Source organism: Oculina patagonica, chromosome 10 (genome assembly GCF_052425735.1).
Source record: "Oculina patagonica isolate OP01 chromosome 10, crgOcupat, whole genome shotgun sequence".
NCBI lineage: Eukaryota > Metazoa > Cnidaria > Anthozoa > Scleractinia > Oculinidae > Oculina > Oculina patagonica.
The window spans coordinates 7583303-7597756 of NC_135767.1; the positions used below are offsets into that span (position 1 = coordinate 7583303).

General features: G+C 37.1%; 1 protein-coding gene across 1 annotated transcript; it reads right to left on the reverse strand.

Annotated features, from left to right (window-relative positions):
• Positions 1 to 263: 263 nt before the first annotated feature.
• LOC144628307 (protein DENND6A-like) lies at positions 264 to 14421 on the reverse strand. The gene is made up of 23 exons (XM_078486393.1): positions 14243 to 14421; positions 14053 to 14091; positions 12575 to 12617; positions 11349 to 11458; positions 10776 to 10856; positions 10479 to 10529; positions 10289 to 10343; positions 9771 to 9850; positions 8935 to 9009; positions 7312 to 7367; positions 7048 to 7108; positions 6573 to 6634; positions 5529 to 5624; positions 5226 to 5320; positions 4558 to 4623; positions 4335 to 4399; positions 4160 to 4192; positions 3734 to 3790; positions 2738 to 2791; positions 2401 to 2510; positions 1663 to 1765; positions 923 to 997; positions 264 to 468 (listed from the first exon to the last, which is right to left on the reverse strand). The coding sequence occupies exons 1-23, from the start codon at positions 14378 to 14380 to the stop codon at positions 346 to 348; spliced, it is 1728 nt and encodes a 575-aa protein (XP_078342519.1). The 5' UTR covers positions 14381 to 14421; the 3' UTR covers positions 264 to 345.
• Positions 14422 to 14454: the final 33 nt, after the last annotated feature.

Below are 14454 nucleotides of genomic sequence, written 5' to 3' on the forward strand. Positions count from 1 at the left end.
CGCATGCTGTTCAAGGAGCGTTGCGTGACCATTCCAAATTATGATATGAAAATTTCTTATTCAGATGAGAAACTAGACTGATGGCTACAAAGGCTGCACATAAAGTTTTAAAGATTAGAAAAGTAAAAGAGGACTGAAATACGTTTCCGCGGAAGATAAACAAACTTCTGGTGATATTGGCAGGAGAATTCCAGTGCAATCCAACTTGCCTCCATATTTCCGTCTTGCAGATGGCGATGTGTAAGTGAATCTTACAACCTTATTCCAGCCACAAGTTTAAAGTACCAACCGACAGCCAGACTCATTTCTCATATAACTGGAGACTCAGTGACTATCTCTTCTATGTTAACTGTTCTTCAAAACAAACTGAAGGTCTTCCGGGAGAGTTCTTACAATGGACAAAAGGTGTCCTTTCAACTGCTGCTTGATTTCAAGGCTTACAGGAGGGTAAAAAGACGCTGAGCCAGCCTGCGAAGTAAATAATAAACGGTACCTCATGAAAGAACTGCTCGATAGCTTCCATTTGAACGGTCACACACTAGGGTTTCATTCACAGACTTAAAAGTTAGAACCACCTTGTCCAATAGAATTAACAGTACCACATGAAAGTACTGCTCAATAGCTTTTTTTTAATGGCCACATACCAGAGTTTCATCCACAGACTTTAAAGTTTGAACCACCTTGCACAGCATAATAAACAGTACCACATGAAAGTACTGCTCAATAGCTTTCATTTGATTGGTCACACACTAGAGTTTCATCTACAGACTTGAAAGTTAGAACCACTATGTACAGCATAATAAACAGTACCACATGAAAGTACTGCTCAGTAGCTTTCATTTGATTGGTCACACACTAAGGTTTCATCCACAGACTTAAAGTTAGAGGAAAACAAATTAAAAGCTTGACAAATTAAACATACCAGCTTCTCTTTAATCTGCAAGAACAGATCAACAGTCTCTACTTCCTGCTTGTCTTTGATCCAACGAGAAACATCCTGAATAGAAATAAAAGAACAAAAGTCAACTACTGAAGAAAGACTTGATGTCCAAGAAGCATCAGCATTCTGAAGCTAACTATAACCATAATATACTCCTGAAGTTATAAAGCCCTCCACTTACAAGTCAAGACTATAAAAAGACACCAGAAAATTATTGACAACTTGAACTGACAAAATACTGGATGGTAAAATGCGAAGTTGTAAGAGCGCTTACGACCTAGTGAAGATTGAAAATCGGAGCTGTAAGTGGGGTCATAAGCTCAACGGAATCGGAGATGAAGAATCAGAACGTTCCTACTTTCTTCTAATTCTGCTTATGACTCCGTCATTAATGATCTGAAAGTGAAAACTAGATTGTTGAGTCGCAAGCAGAAGCGGAAGAGCAAACCAATCACAATGCTAGCTCTCGTACTCTCCGAATACTTTTTTGTGCTTGCGACTCAGAGAATGTAGTATTTCTAGTGACGGAGTCAAAAGCGGATTCGGGAGAACTGCTCAATACTTTGTCAGCTTGATTTTCACTAGATCGTAAACGCTTTGTGCTTCTGATTACGACTCCGACTCTGACTTCGTTGTTTACAGTGAAACTAGTTTATTATAATTATAGAAGCATGACTTTTGGCTGGATACTGGGTAACTTATAAGACGTTTGAGGTACTTACAGCTTTTCCAAGAGCTTCTAGATGCAGAAGTTCCAGCTTCTGTCTAATCTCTTGTTGCCGATGCCGTAACCAACCCTCAAAGTTTGCAGACTTGAAGAATTTCCTATGACGACAAAATCAATGTTCAATTTGAACAAAAGCTTCCAACTGTTGCAAATCGTTTCTTTTAAAAAGAGTATTGTCATTTAATGCGGAGAGGTATGTAAGTCTAAACGTTAGCGTACTGGGGCACCATGACAAACTCAGTAGTCAAACTTTCAAATTCCTACATGCTCATTGCTAATGGGTCAAGCCAGGTATCGACTATCCATTCAAAGTGAGAGTTTTGGAAAACAAATTATCTCATTTAGAATATTGAACAGAAAATCAGATTGTTTGTTTGTTTTTATTGGAACAAAAAGTGTTATTTTACTAAGGTTAAGCAAAAGGGTGCCAAGTGTCCGCTTAGCAGAGGTGTATGACTATGGGAGGTTAAAAATGTAGTGTTTGTATGTGGCTGGGACCATGTCTAAGTGTCCGCTAAGAAGAGGTGTCTGCTTATGAGAGGTTAAAAATGTAATGTTTGTATGAGGGTGGAACCATGACTAAGTGTCCACTTAAGAGAGAGGTCTCTGCTTATGTAAGGCTAAAAATGTAATGTTTGTATGAGGCTGGAACCATGACTAAGTGTCTGCGTATGCTAGATGTGTGCCTACAGGAGGTGTCTCAAAGCAGAAGTTCGATAGTTTGTGTTTTTACCTGTAGAGTCCAACCCAGTTTCCCTTCAGCCTGGATGTTAGTTGAGGTCCTGAATGCTCCAATGTCGTCAGAAACTCATCTGCATCAAAAGGCTTTAATCTTGGGGGATGCTACAATTAAAAAACGCAAATAACCATTACAAACAGGAGTAATTCTTTTTACATCAGTGTGCTGTATAATACACTTATCGTAGCATAGTGCCTAGCCTATCTTAATCACATTCTGTCAACTCTTAAGCTTCCCCTAAGTGAAGTTCTTAAAATAAAAAAATATATTCTATTATAATCATTATTTAATAATAGATAAATATTTGTAAATAAATTTAAATGTAGTTTACCTTCCATGGAGAGATGCTTCTTTGCAGAGGCATGAGACTGGCAACATATCTTTCCTGAGTATTAAAAGGAGAAAATTATCATTAGCCAAAATATTGTTTACTTCATTTTAACTCATGCAATGCTACTTAACCTACTAGAGCATAGTGCCCAAGAGGTTTGTGTGTTGGGCTCAAAAGCCTAATGACTGAGGGTTTCATCTTGGTCAGTGTCCTTATGGGAGATTTTGCTGGCCTAACGGTTAATGCACTGTAATCTGGATTGAATGATTGGGATCAAATGCTGGCTAGTCATGTTCTTGGGCAAGAAACAAGTTTTACTGAGGTGTATAAATGGCTGTACATGGGTGGAATCACTTGAGGCACTTGGTCGATATGCCATGGGGTAATTTGTATTTGACTACTAGCTACCCTTCCAGGGGAACTGACAGTGATACTCCTATTGGCTTACTTAAAGTACCCTAGTCAGCCACGCTTTTTTTTGTTTACATACGAGAATTACGGTATTATATATTTCGCGGATCGTGTCACTTTGAAACTGCTAAAGGTAAGTAAACAGACTTCAAGTGCAATAAGATTTCGCTTCAACATACAGTTTTCATAATTTCGATGGCATTGAAAATGGAGGAGGCTGACTAGGATCCTTTAAGTTCAACTGATAAATTTCATAAATAAACATAATAAAACATATAGACATAAGAATGATAGAATAACTAGTCAAAAATAAGCACCTATAATTTTAAAAAAGCATTTGTGGTAGTTTAAGACCTCAGTAAAGCAAACGCACAAGGATGGACGAGGATTTCTTTTCAACATGCCAAATGTCTGAATTTGAATGGCAGAGAAAATGGCGGAGGCTGACTAGGATCGTTTAACCCCTTGGCCACACAGTGTACTACGTACTTGTGGGCTTAATGACTAGGTAATAACAATAAAGACCAGGTGTTCTTTCTCTAATAGAACTACATTTAACAGTGAAAAGCATGTTTGTGACCATACCAATGGAATCATAAAACTCTGTGTCAGTTCCACCATGTGTCTTCTTAAAATAGCATTCTTTATGTAAAGAAGAAGAAAAAACTTAATTAATTAATAATAACCTTAACTTCAATACAAAATTTATTGACAAATCCCTGAGAATAACTCCCGCACCTTCTTTCCAAGTTGGTAATATTTATATGACTCGCAAATTTGTAATTAAGAGGTAGCTTCATGTCTTACATTATTATTTAGCAATTTGACAAATCTCAAGACCTATAATTTTGCAATTGCTGGAAAAATTTGTTGCAATTGTGATGGCCAATTCCAAGGCAAAAATTGATTGTAATGTATACTGTCTGGTAGTTAGTTATATAAGACAACTAATAATATTACAAGTTGAACAGTTTTTAGTTTGTGATGGCATGACAGGAATGAGGATCTTACCTGAACTTCTGGAGGTCGCTTTGGGTGATTTCCCTGTTAAAAGTAGAATGAGGTAATTGAAATGTTAATTTAGATTTGTTATTCCATAATCTAATTTATCCCGCTATAGGTCAAACTCTTATTGTCATGCTTTAGTTGGCAAAAGTTGAAACAAATTAACCTGCAACATACACACCTTGCTCAGTCTTCTGAATATTAGTTTATCCTTTGCTAGCAACTGTTTGTACTTTGTATAGATACCTAGAACAAAGAAAAAATCACTGAGAATATTAAAAAAATCTATAGACATTTTCCTCCTGAAAATATCAATCAATCAATCAATCGAGGAAGGAAGGAAGGAAGGAAGGACATGTGTTGTGACATGTGAAAAGCTTTGCTACACAAATCAAATCATTTACCTGGCTTTGAAGATAGTGTTCTCTTAGCATTTTGGCCAACACCAGGTGATTTTCTTGATGATATCACTGAAAAAAAAAAAAAGATACAAATCAACTCTTGAACTGGGTAAAGAAAACACAGTCCTTGTGTGATCTACTATTACATTGTCAAATTTGAGAATCAAGTTTTTTGTTTGTTGCAAATTTGTAGACTTTCAGTTTTGTCAAGAGTAGTTGCATGAAAGATGGTAAACTGGATACAACATGGAATGATTGTTTCTATCTGCACAAAAAATACTGTGATCTGGAACCACCTTTTAAATACCACATCGTATAACGAGATGTCTCTACATGTAGGTCACAAAACAGATAGATACAAAACACATACTATGAAACATTACATTGCGCGCGCGTTATATGGCGTAGATGCCATATAAAGGTCGCGCGCGCGAAAGAAACTAAATCAAACTTAATAAATTTAATGTCCACGTTCAAGATACAAAACACATACCAGCATTGTAGAGAAAAGAGGAAGCATGTGGAATGTTGCAATAGTGTCCCCTTGAGTAGGAGTTCAGATTTTTTATTTTTAATACTTTTTAGATGTCTTGAAACTTGTCTAAATGTTGCCATTGATATTTTTTAGATCTATTTTCAATGAAAACAATGTTTGGTTTGACCATACTCACCAAGATTTGACATTTCTCCTATTCTCACCATGTGAGGCCAGTGTTGAAGCGTTTTGGCAAAGAAGGGATTTGTAACACCAAGAATGACACCAGGCCTGAAATACAATGTGTTGTTATTAGATAAACTTCTGTCGCAATATTGTTGTAAAGTATAAATTAAATATCTGTGATTTAAAGCTCACTGTGTTGTGAAATTTATTAACAAACAATTTTCTCTTCTCTTTTTTGTTTTCTAAATCAGTTCTTTTAAAAAAAGATAACTAAGACACAAATGATGATATAATCTTCTTTTCTGAAACTTACGGTGCTTGTGTTCTTGTTGTGTATTCTTTAAACTCTGTATCATGAATTGTGAAGAAAGGTCTGTAGTCTGAGCAGTAGTGTAATGGTGAGATCAAACTGAGAGTAGAAAGAAAGGGCATGGGTCAGTGTTTGCTAGATCGTTCCAAGCTGTAAATATTAAAGGGACTATGTCACGGATTTTAACACATTTTTGAACAGCCAAAATTTATATTTGTGTTGTAGGAAACTTAGAAATAATGGTCCCTTTTTATTGCTATTTTAGAGCACTAAAACTGTTTAAAAGTGCGTTAGGCTGTGGATGGCTTGGATGGAAATGGATTGCCATTTGAAAAGCTAGCCGACGTTTTCAAGTTGTTTCTGCGCGCCTTAAAAAAAACGATATTTCTATCCCCAAATACATAAAGGTTATATCATTCTTCAGTTTAATGTTCAAAGATAAATGTTTTTCATGGGTTAAGTTGCCCACCACTTATTTCAGAACAGTTTAGACCAAAATTGCAAAATCCCCCTGACAGAGTACCTTTAAATTTCTAACATTACCAAAATGTATTTTTACTCGCACTTGAAAATGACCTGGGAGAGGTGGAAAGGTTATGACCTTGTATCCCTAATTTTTATCACAAAATACTTCTGTGGAACTACACATCACGGGCAACTCAACCCCAGTTCTTTTCTTTTCTGTTCTTTTCGGTCATATGTACCAATGGACAGACAGTCAAGCAAAAACCAAAATTTTTCAGCTCATTGGGTATGGTGCTCTGCTTGTATGTGCCTTTGGCATGCGCGGGAGCTACGTTAATATCTGAGAATTTGGTGGCAGCAAACCCAAACAAAACAGTATGTTTGGAATTCAGGTGGTAAGTGTTAACACCATCAAGAACCCCTTCCTTGGAGTTTAACTGACACTTTTCCATTCCCAAGCAAACAAGTTGTAAATTTTGATGTGTTTGCCTTTCAATCAGAATGGCTGGTGGAACCATGAACTGAGATTCTAGATCCAAGGCTGGAAATTGTTACTTAATATATATTATGCTATTTGTTTACCTTGCTAAAGCTTGGACAGTCTCAGAACAGATTGTAGGTGAAGGTGCCATCACAACAATTGGCTAATGAGTAACAAATAATATACAATTATATAATTATAACTGATAATACAGTGAAACCTGGATTTAATGAACCTCTATATAATGAAGTCCTCAAAATAACAAATGGCATTCTTCACCTCAGTAATAGAAAAATATATGGAAATACCAGAGGGAAATGAAGACAAGGCAGACCGCAAATGACCTGGAGGAGATGCGTGGAGATGGAGTGGAAAGAAATGGGATGGAATTCGTGTGTGGGTGCAACAACAGCTCAGCGAAAGATCGAGAGGGGTGGAAAGTTATTTTGAATAACTTCAAGAATCCTCTTGGGCATGAATAGGTTTAAGTAAATAAGAACAATAGTATTATCAAAATTTACTATAATTAACTATTATTACAAATAAGTTTTAATGACTGGCTGCATGTTATCATACCTCATTGGTAAGTGCTAATTCCCATAAAAGATGAATGTGCGGAAGAACAGATTGTAAACATCTGAAAGGAAAATTTAAACATTCATTAAGTAAAATTGAGTTATTGACAAAAGTACATTAAACTATGCATTGAAAACTGCTGCCTGCAAAGGCCACCGTAAGTTTGTTATCCTTTGCTACAACTGACAAAAAGTGTAAAATGGAACAGCACAGTTTAATGTGTGTTATACAGTTTGTAATGAAAGGAAATCCCAGTTAACATACCTGAAGATATCTGGATCTTTAAGAGTTGGAATGACTTTAGGAGAAGGCATCTGAGGCTGAAAAATATTCATTTTGACAGTCAAAATAACATGCAATGATTAACTTACGGCTGGTCCAAGAACACAATTCACAATGGCTCTGGTTAGCACTAGAACCAAGACCCCTTGACCACCATGTTAACCATGAGGCCACTGCACTTCCAACAAGAGGCTAACAGAACAAAATTCAATTTTCAGAATTTCTTTGGCCACTCAATATTACGAATTTAAGACCACAATTAAGTGGCCTTGTTTTATTCTTATCCAAGTAATTTAATATTACAATTTATTTTTTTCTCAAGCATCTCAGCGGTCCGGAATCCTCAATCCTTGAATCTGATTGGCTAATTGCGCGCGCTCCAGCAGTCCGGATTTTCCCATCCGGACCCCGCGTACGGACCGCTCACGGCGCGAAATCATTTTGCACCTTCAGTCTAACGAACACATGAAAGTTTTGCTCTCCAAAGACAAAATAGCTGCTCACCATCCATTGTTAATGCTAAAGGACAAAAAGCATGTGGAATTAAAGGCCTCAAAGTTCTTCAAAAGGCGAGTATTTATTTCTTTCTCAACAAAATTGAGTTGTAGTTTACCGTTCGCAGTTTGCCGTTGTTTGGGCATTTCGCAATGATTTTCACGCCATTGCGGTAAAATTCATTCATTCGGTTTTTTAGACTCCATCTATGTGCTAAACTGCCTTGTTTATCTGTCACTTTTTGCTAAAACAGAACACTATTTACCATCATTCAAGGAAATGAGATTCTTTGATTAAAAACGGACAAATTAATTATCAAAGTATTGTGCCGTACTGGTAGACACTACGCATTTCATTCAGTTTGACACTGTTTATCAGAATAAAATTCTGCTGGGAATCAACACAGAGATTATTAATTTGTTAAATACAAGTGTGAATAGCTTGTAAAACTGCTTTTCGGTCAAAGAGTATTTTTGAGTCAGAGAAATAGGCTTAGCAAAGTTGCAAAGTTTCTTTCAAGACTTTTCAAAACATTTATTGGGAATTGTTCGGAAGCCGAAATCGATTTTAATGTGTTAGGTTTTGTGGCACATTTGTGCTATATTTTAGTATGACTTTATTTGCTTTTCTTGATTTTCTGCAGTGTAAATTAAGCTGAACATTTCTTGAGTACGGTTTATTTTAAGCAAAGCTATTTCATTCGGAATTAAATAGAAAACAGCATTCTTCACTCTTGCTTGTCGATCGAGTCGGACTCAACATTGAAATCAAATCCGCGCGTATACAAACAAAGATTTTGCGACAGATTTTTTCACGGTTTTCTTAAATCCAAACAAACTTAAGTAGGAAAAAAATAAAAACGTTATTTACCGGCCTAGGTCGGTCCGTATTGGGAAAAACTGTACCCTCGGTCCCGGCCTCGGGCCGTACTCAAGACCTCGGGTACAGTTTTTCCCAATACGGACCTCCCGGCCGGCATATAACATATACATGTAATATAAAATAAAGTTTGCCCTTTAATTTTAGACTAGAGTCAGGTTAGAACTTTGGGACATCAAGTGATTGTGAGAATAATTTGAATAAGTCTACAGAAGGATAAAATAAACTCACCACAATATGAGCAACAAGAGGATTGTCTGGAGATGACACTGCTCCTGGTTTGTCGCCTCTGGAAGGTACTCGGACCTAACGTAGTAATTACAAAAATATATATATTTAAAATTAACAATAAATTATACATGTGAGTAAGAGCCAATCCATCGTCAACCTCATTCAGATAGGCAATCACTACTGAGAGGTACAGTGTCCTAACGTTTAGCCTGCTGGACTCAAGATTGAGTACTCCGGGGTCGAGCCCTGGCCAGAGTCGTTGGTTTTGTTCTTGGCATGGGCAAGACACTTCACTCTCGCAGTACCATACCTCTCTCCACCCAGGTGTATAAATGGGTAGTGCTGGGGAACCCTGCAGTGGACTAGCATCCCATTCAGAGAAAGTAGAAATTAATACTTCTAGTTGCTTCATTGTACAGAAACTCAGGGATAAGCTTCTAATCATCGGTATGGGACACTAATGTTGTGATGCACATTAAACCTTTATCTTACCAAAATATATAAACATAGGATTAAGGTCTGCATATGAACCTTAAGCTGGAACTTATCCAGAATCTCCAGTAGCATTAAGTGACTAGGAGTAATTCTACTCCCCCTGCATGGAATACTAGTCCATTGCAGGGTTACCCCCAGCATTAAATTCGCCAGTACCCATTTATACACTTGGGTGGAGAGAGGCACTGTGAGAGTAAAGTGTGAGGTGCCGAAGAACAGAACACGTGGCCCCAGCCAGGGCTTGAACCCAGACCACTTGATCCAGAGTTCAACACACCGACTAACCATTAGACCACTGCACCTCTCTCTACTGTGCCTCCCTCTAAAATAACTTAACCTACCTGCATAACATTACCCATCAGGGGAAGCTGTAATGTATGACCTGCCTCAGGATGTGGCCACTGATCAATGTCATGACAAACTGAAAAAACATCATAATAAATATTCAACACAATTTACACAAAAATGCAAGACCGCAAGAGTTGCATTTACCTAATTTAATTATAAGCTAACCAGCCAAATCTATATTTAAAATTGGTCCTTATTCAGTGGTACAGTGGAAATATCCCTATTATTTTTTTCGAATCTTCCTTTGCGAAATTGGGGTACCTAAAATCACAGTTTTGACTGAGAAGAGAGAAATGACTTTTGGCTTGATTCTTTAGGAGACTCAGTTAAAAAAAAATCAAGGGTTTGATAAATCAGGACTGCACTTTTCAAATGGGTCGGGGGAGGGGATGAGTTGTTCCATGAGTTATCTTTGGTGTATTAGAGTCACTGTACCATACATTTCTTTTTTTCAAGTAACTAAAACTTAAATGTATGATCTAAGAACGAAGTTTCATGTTACTTGTTGTACCTGTTTCTAAACTGAGTTCTCCGTTCTCAAAGTAGCTTGGAGCTATGAGTTGAACCTAAAGTAGAAAAAGGTGACAAAAAACTTCGTCAGAACCTCAGTGATTACACAATGTTATTTAAACTTAAGAGAAGTATTTTACCAGCAAGAAGCTGAAATTTCCATACATGTAGAATTAACTAAAGTTACTCACCACTTCAGAAAATAAGTTGACATACGGTAGCCTTGAAATTAACACAACAGACTGAAATGCAACAGAGAGATAATAAAATTGACATATGTGTACAACTGTTTAGAGTATACCGGGTATATGAAAAAACAGGGGTGTCATGTAATTTTCAGTTGAAACCGTAAAGACAATGTACACATTCAATCATAAACATACTGGCCAGAAGACTAAAATGAGACATTCTGCAAACACATTCAAGTGTGCAGATAATGCAAATTAAACCTTAACTTTTCACTCTACAACAAATTAAGAATTACATACCTTTTGAAAATAGCCCCTCTGAATACTAGGATCTTTTACTTGACGGAAATAAGCAAAGCCATAAAAATGGGCAGGATCGCTCTGGAAACAAATGTCATAAAACAAAACAATTTAATCACATTAATTTTGATTTTAATTTTGTTTCAATTGGTATAATTACTAATTTGGATAGTAGACCATTTTTTGAGGAAATACATGTGTATGCACTTGGGAGGTGCGGTGGCCTAATGGTTAGTGCGCCGGACTCCGGATCGAGCGGTCCGAGTTCGAGCCTCGGCCGGGGTCACTTGTGTTGTGTTCTTGGGCAAGACACTTTACTCTCATAGTGCCTCTCTCCACCCAGGTGTATAAATGGGTACCAGCGACATAATGCTGGGGGGGGGGGAAACCCTGCAATGGACTAGCATCCCATTCAGGGGGGAGTAGAAATATTCCTAGCCGCTTAATGCTACGGAAACCGGGATAAGCTCCGGCAGTGTGGGCCGCTTGGCTCGTGGCTTCTTCTGCACTTGCATCAACTAGTCATTAAGAATTATTATTTTTAGGCAATCTGTGAGTTACATGTTATCATACCCTGTATGCTAAAGGCACTTCGTCTTCATATCTCCTCACAAGATGGCTTTTTTGACAACTGCGGGGACTACATCTGATGCGGAAATGAAACTGGGTATCTCCCATACATCCTGTGGAACAAACACATAAATATACAAAATTCATGTCACAACAATAATATAGCATCTAAATTAGTCTTACTTGATAGATGCTGCTTGGTACCGGTAGATTTCCTTGGCAGGTGGGGGGGAGGAGGGGACACCCACTCCAGGCATATATTACTTGATGTCTTGCTTAGGAGTGTAAGTTACAAATTTTGGTCTCACTTAGGGTACGTGTTCAGGACAGAAAACCAATATTTTTAGATGTCGACGTCTCATTTAAGGTTGCAAGGGAAGAAATAAAAAATGCTGTCATACTGTGCTGTCAGTCTAGGCTGATTAGACATGAAAATGTTATCTTTTAGGGGTCAAAAATGGCTGAGCCATGGATAAATACAAAATTTCAGTCAAGCATTCTGAGTCCCTTTCATAGGGGAGTTCCCCCCCCCCCCCCTTCCCTGAATGGCAGGGGGAAGATTTCCAAAATAACAAGTCTTAATTGATGGAATCATGCAAAGAGCGAGGTGACCTTAGGTGTTTAGTTATAGCTGGTAGGTAAGCCAGCTGAACTCTATCCAACATGTGTTGTCGCTTATAAAGCACCTACATTACCATATTTTCTCAATTAAACGTCCCTGGCGTTTATTTCAAGCTTGGCCTGGTGGGCCCTGCTTTTATTTGAAGCCAGCATTTAATTGGGACCCGGCATTTATTTACGAAGTGAAACTTTCTGTTATTTATTATTACCCATCCTCCAATACCTAGGGGCAGTTTGTCCCGCCCCGACAAACTGTCCCTGGGTCTCCGAAGATGATTATTACCAAGAATTACAGTATTGCATACGGCATGTTGCAATCAAAATTTGTGACAAACAGAACCCAAACAGTATATGAACAACATGGGAACAAGTAAATGTTATGGATTTAAAGATTTAAGTTCAATATAATCAGCAATGTCTGAATCTCGAACAAACACCAGGACCTGGAACAAACGCCCCTGGCGTTTATTTAAAAATTAGCAGTTGGGGTCCAGCGTTTAATCGAGAAAATACGGTATATCCATTGTTTTGAACTTTTACTAAAAATATGTACTACTAGGATGAAATTTTTTCTGTAACATTCTTAAAATTTTCTATTTTGAACATACCTGAGTTTGAGTCAGGAAAGGCCAAATAACAAATGTTTGTTTTCTGAAAAAAGAATACATGATAATAAGTTTATTATTAATAACAGTAAGTCAGGCAACCCAAGAACAAGTCTGCAGTTAGATCACAGGATATAAGATACCACTTCTCCTAATTGCTACAACTGGATTTAATTTTCAACTTCACAGACAAAAGTGCCATATAAAAACTAACTGTTTAACTATCAATAATTCTGTTTTGGAATTTTAGCTTTTAGGAGATTATAGAAAAATTTAAATGGTCATATTTTATATTCTTAGATGATATTGGTATTCAGTTCCCAAAATTCTTACGTATCTGATGGTTACCCATGGAAATGTGATGTTGTCAAACAAACAGCAACCCATATAAAACAAAATAGTAGCTCAAGAGTTACGAGTTCCAAATATTCTGCTTTGCAGGGCTGAAATTGAAATCATTTTTAGGAAAACCTAAACCTATAATGCTGGCTATTTTGAGTTTAGGTTGTTTGGTTTATATTCTGGCACATACATTCCCACAGAGTATCTTAAATTTCTTCTCTTCAAAACAGTGACAAAGAAAATAGCGGGGCTCTAGAGTGGATCCATTTACAAAACAATACTGTCTTGTTAAATGTACCAGACGTATGCAAATAAGAAATTAAGAGCTGGATAAAGAACAGTCAGAAAACAGACATATGTCTGATCATTTGATTCAGGAATTTTTTTCTGCCAGGCTGATTTGAAAATGTGCTTTGACGGTGATCTGTTGTACTGATCTACCCTAAAAAGACTATAAACAATACATGACATGTTTGTCTCATCTGTCTGAACAAAACAAAGCTTGAAAGCACAGTAATATAATATGTCATGCTAAGTGTCCAACTGATTTGAGAATTTTTTTTTGTGCATTTTTTCATCTCTCAAATTAACTAAATTAACATATCGTCAGATTAGAATTTTAATCAGTTCATTTTACACATAATTTTATTTTTCAAAGATCTGCCCCCTTTTCATTATTTTAAATTAAATATTTTCCTTAGTGGCACATCAATAAATATTAGGGACCGGGTTAAAGACCTTTTCATTTTCATGTAACAATAATGTAATAAAAAACAAAAATGGGCATTAAAAATATGCCCCCTACTTATTTTAAAACGTCTTGGAGATGAAAAACATGGAATCAAATTTCTGCTTCGAAAGCATGAAACAGACGAATGTCAATAAGATTGACACCGGGTTAAGCCCGAGTTTACAAAAAATATTAACGAGATCTCTTTTCATTAGTTTTGTGTAATGTTTTGAAATAAAGATTGGCTTAAAAAAGTCAGTTTTTATCGTATTTTATCACTATTAAACAAGCAAGTGTCAAAACACAGACGTACAGTAAGCGTATCAAATAACTTAGCTGGAACGAATACGACAACAAAATGTTCTGTCATGTAAGGGCTTTTAATAAAATCTTATTTGACTTAGCCTACCTCACGGTCCGTCAGTTCGACATGAGCGGGGTAAACGAGCTGTGACAAGATAAAACAGAATTAAAGCGTTAAACAATAAAAGCATAAAGAAATCACCAAAACCACATGCTTAATTATGCTGTTTTCAGTGCTCAAGATTGCGCGCTTCTCGAAGCATGAATTTGATCAATGAAACACTCGCTTCGCTTACCTCCAACGCTTGGCCAAGCTCTATATCAAACGTTACAACACAGAAACAAGTCACCCATCTTCTAAAACGATCCCAAGGCAAAACAGGGCCTTCGTATTCACTTGGAAGGAACATTTCGTCCCCATCGCTGTCCGCCATCTTTTCTCGGAACCATCTGTGTTGACCGGCGGATATACTTCACTGACGTCATTTCCGGTAAGGCACCGCCAAGC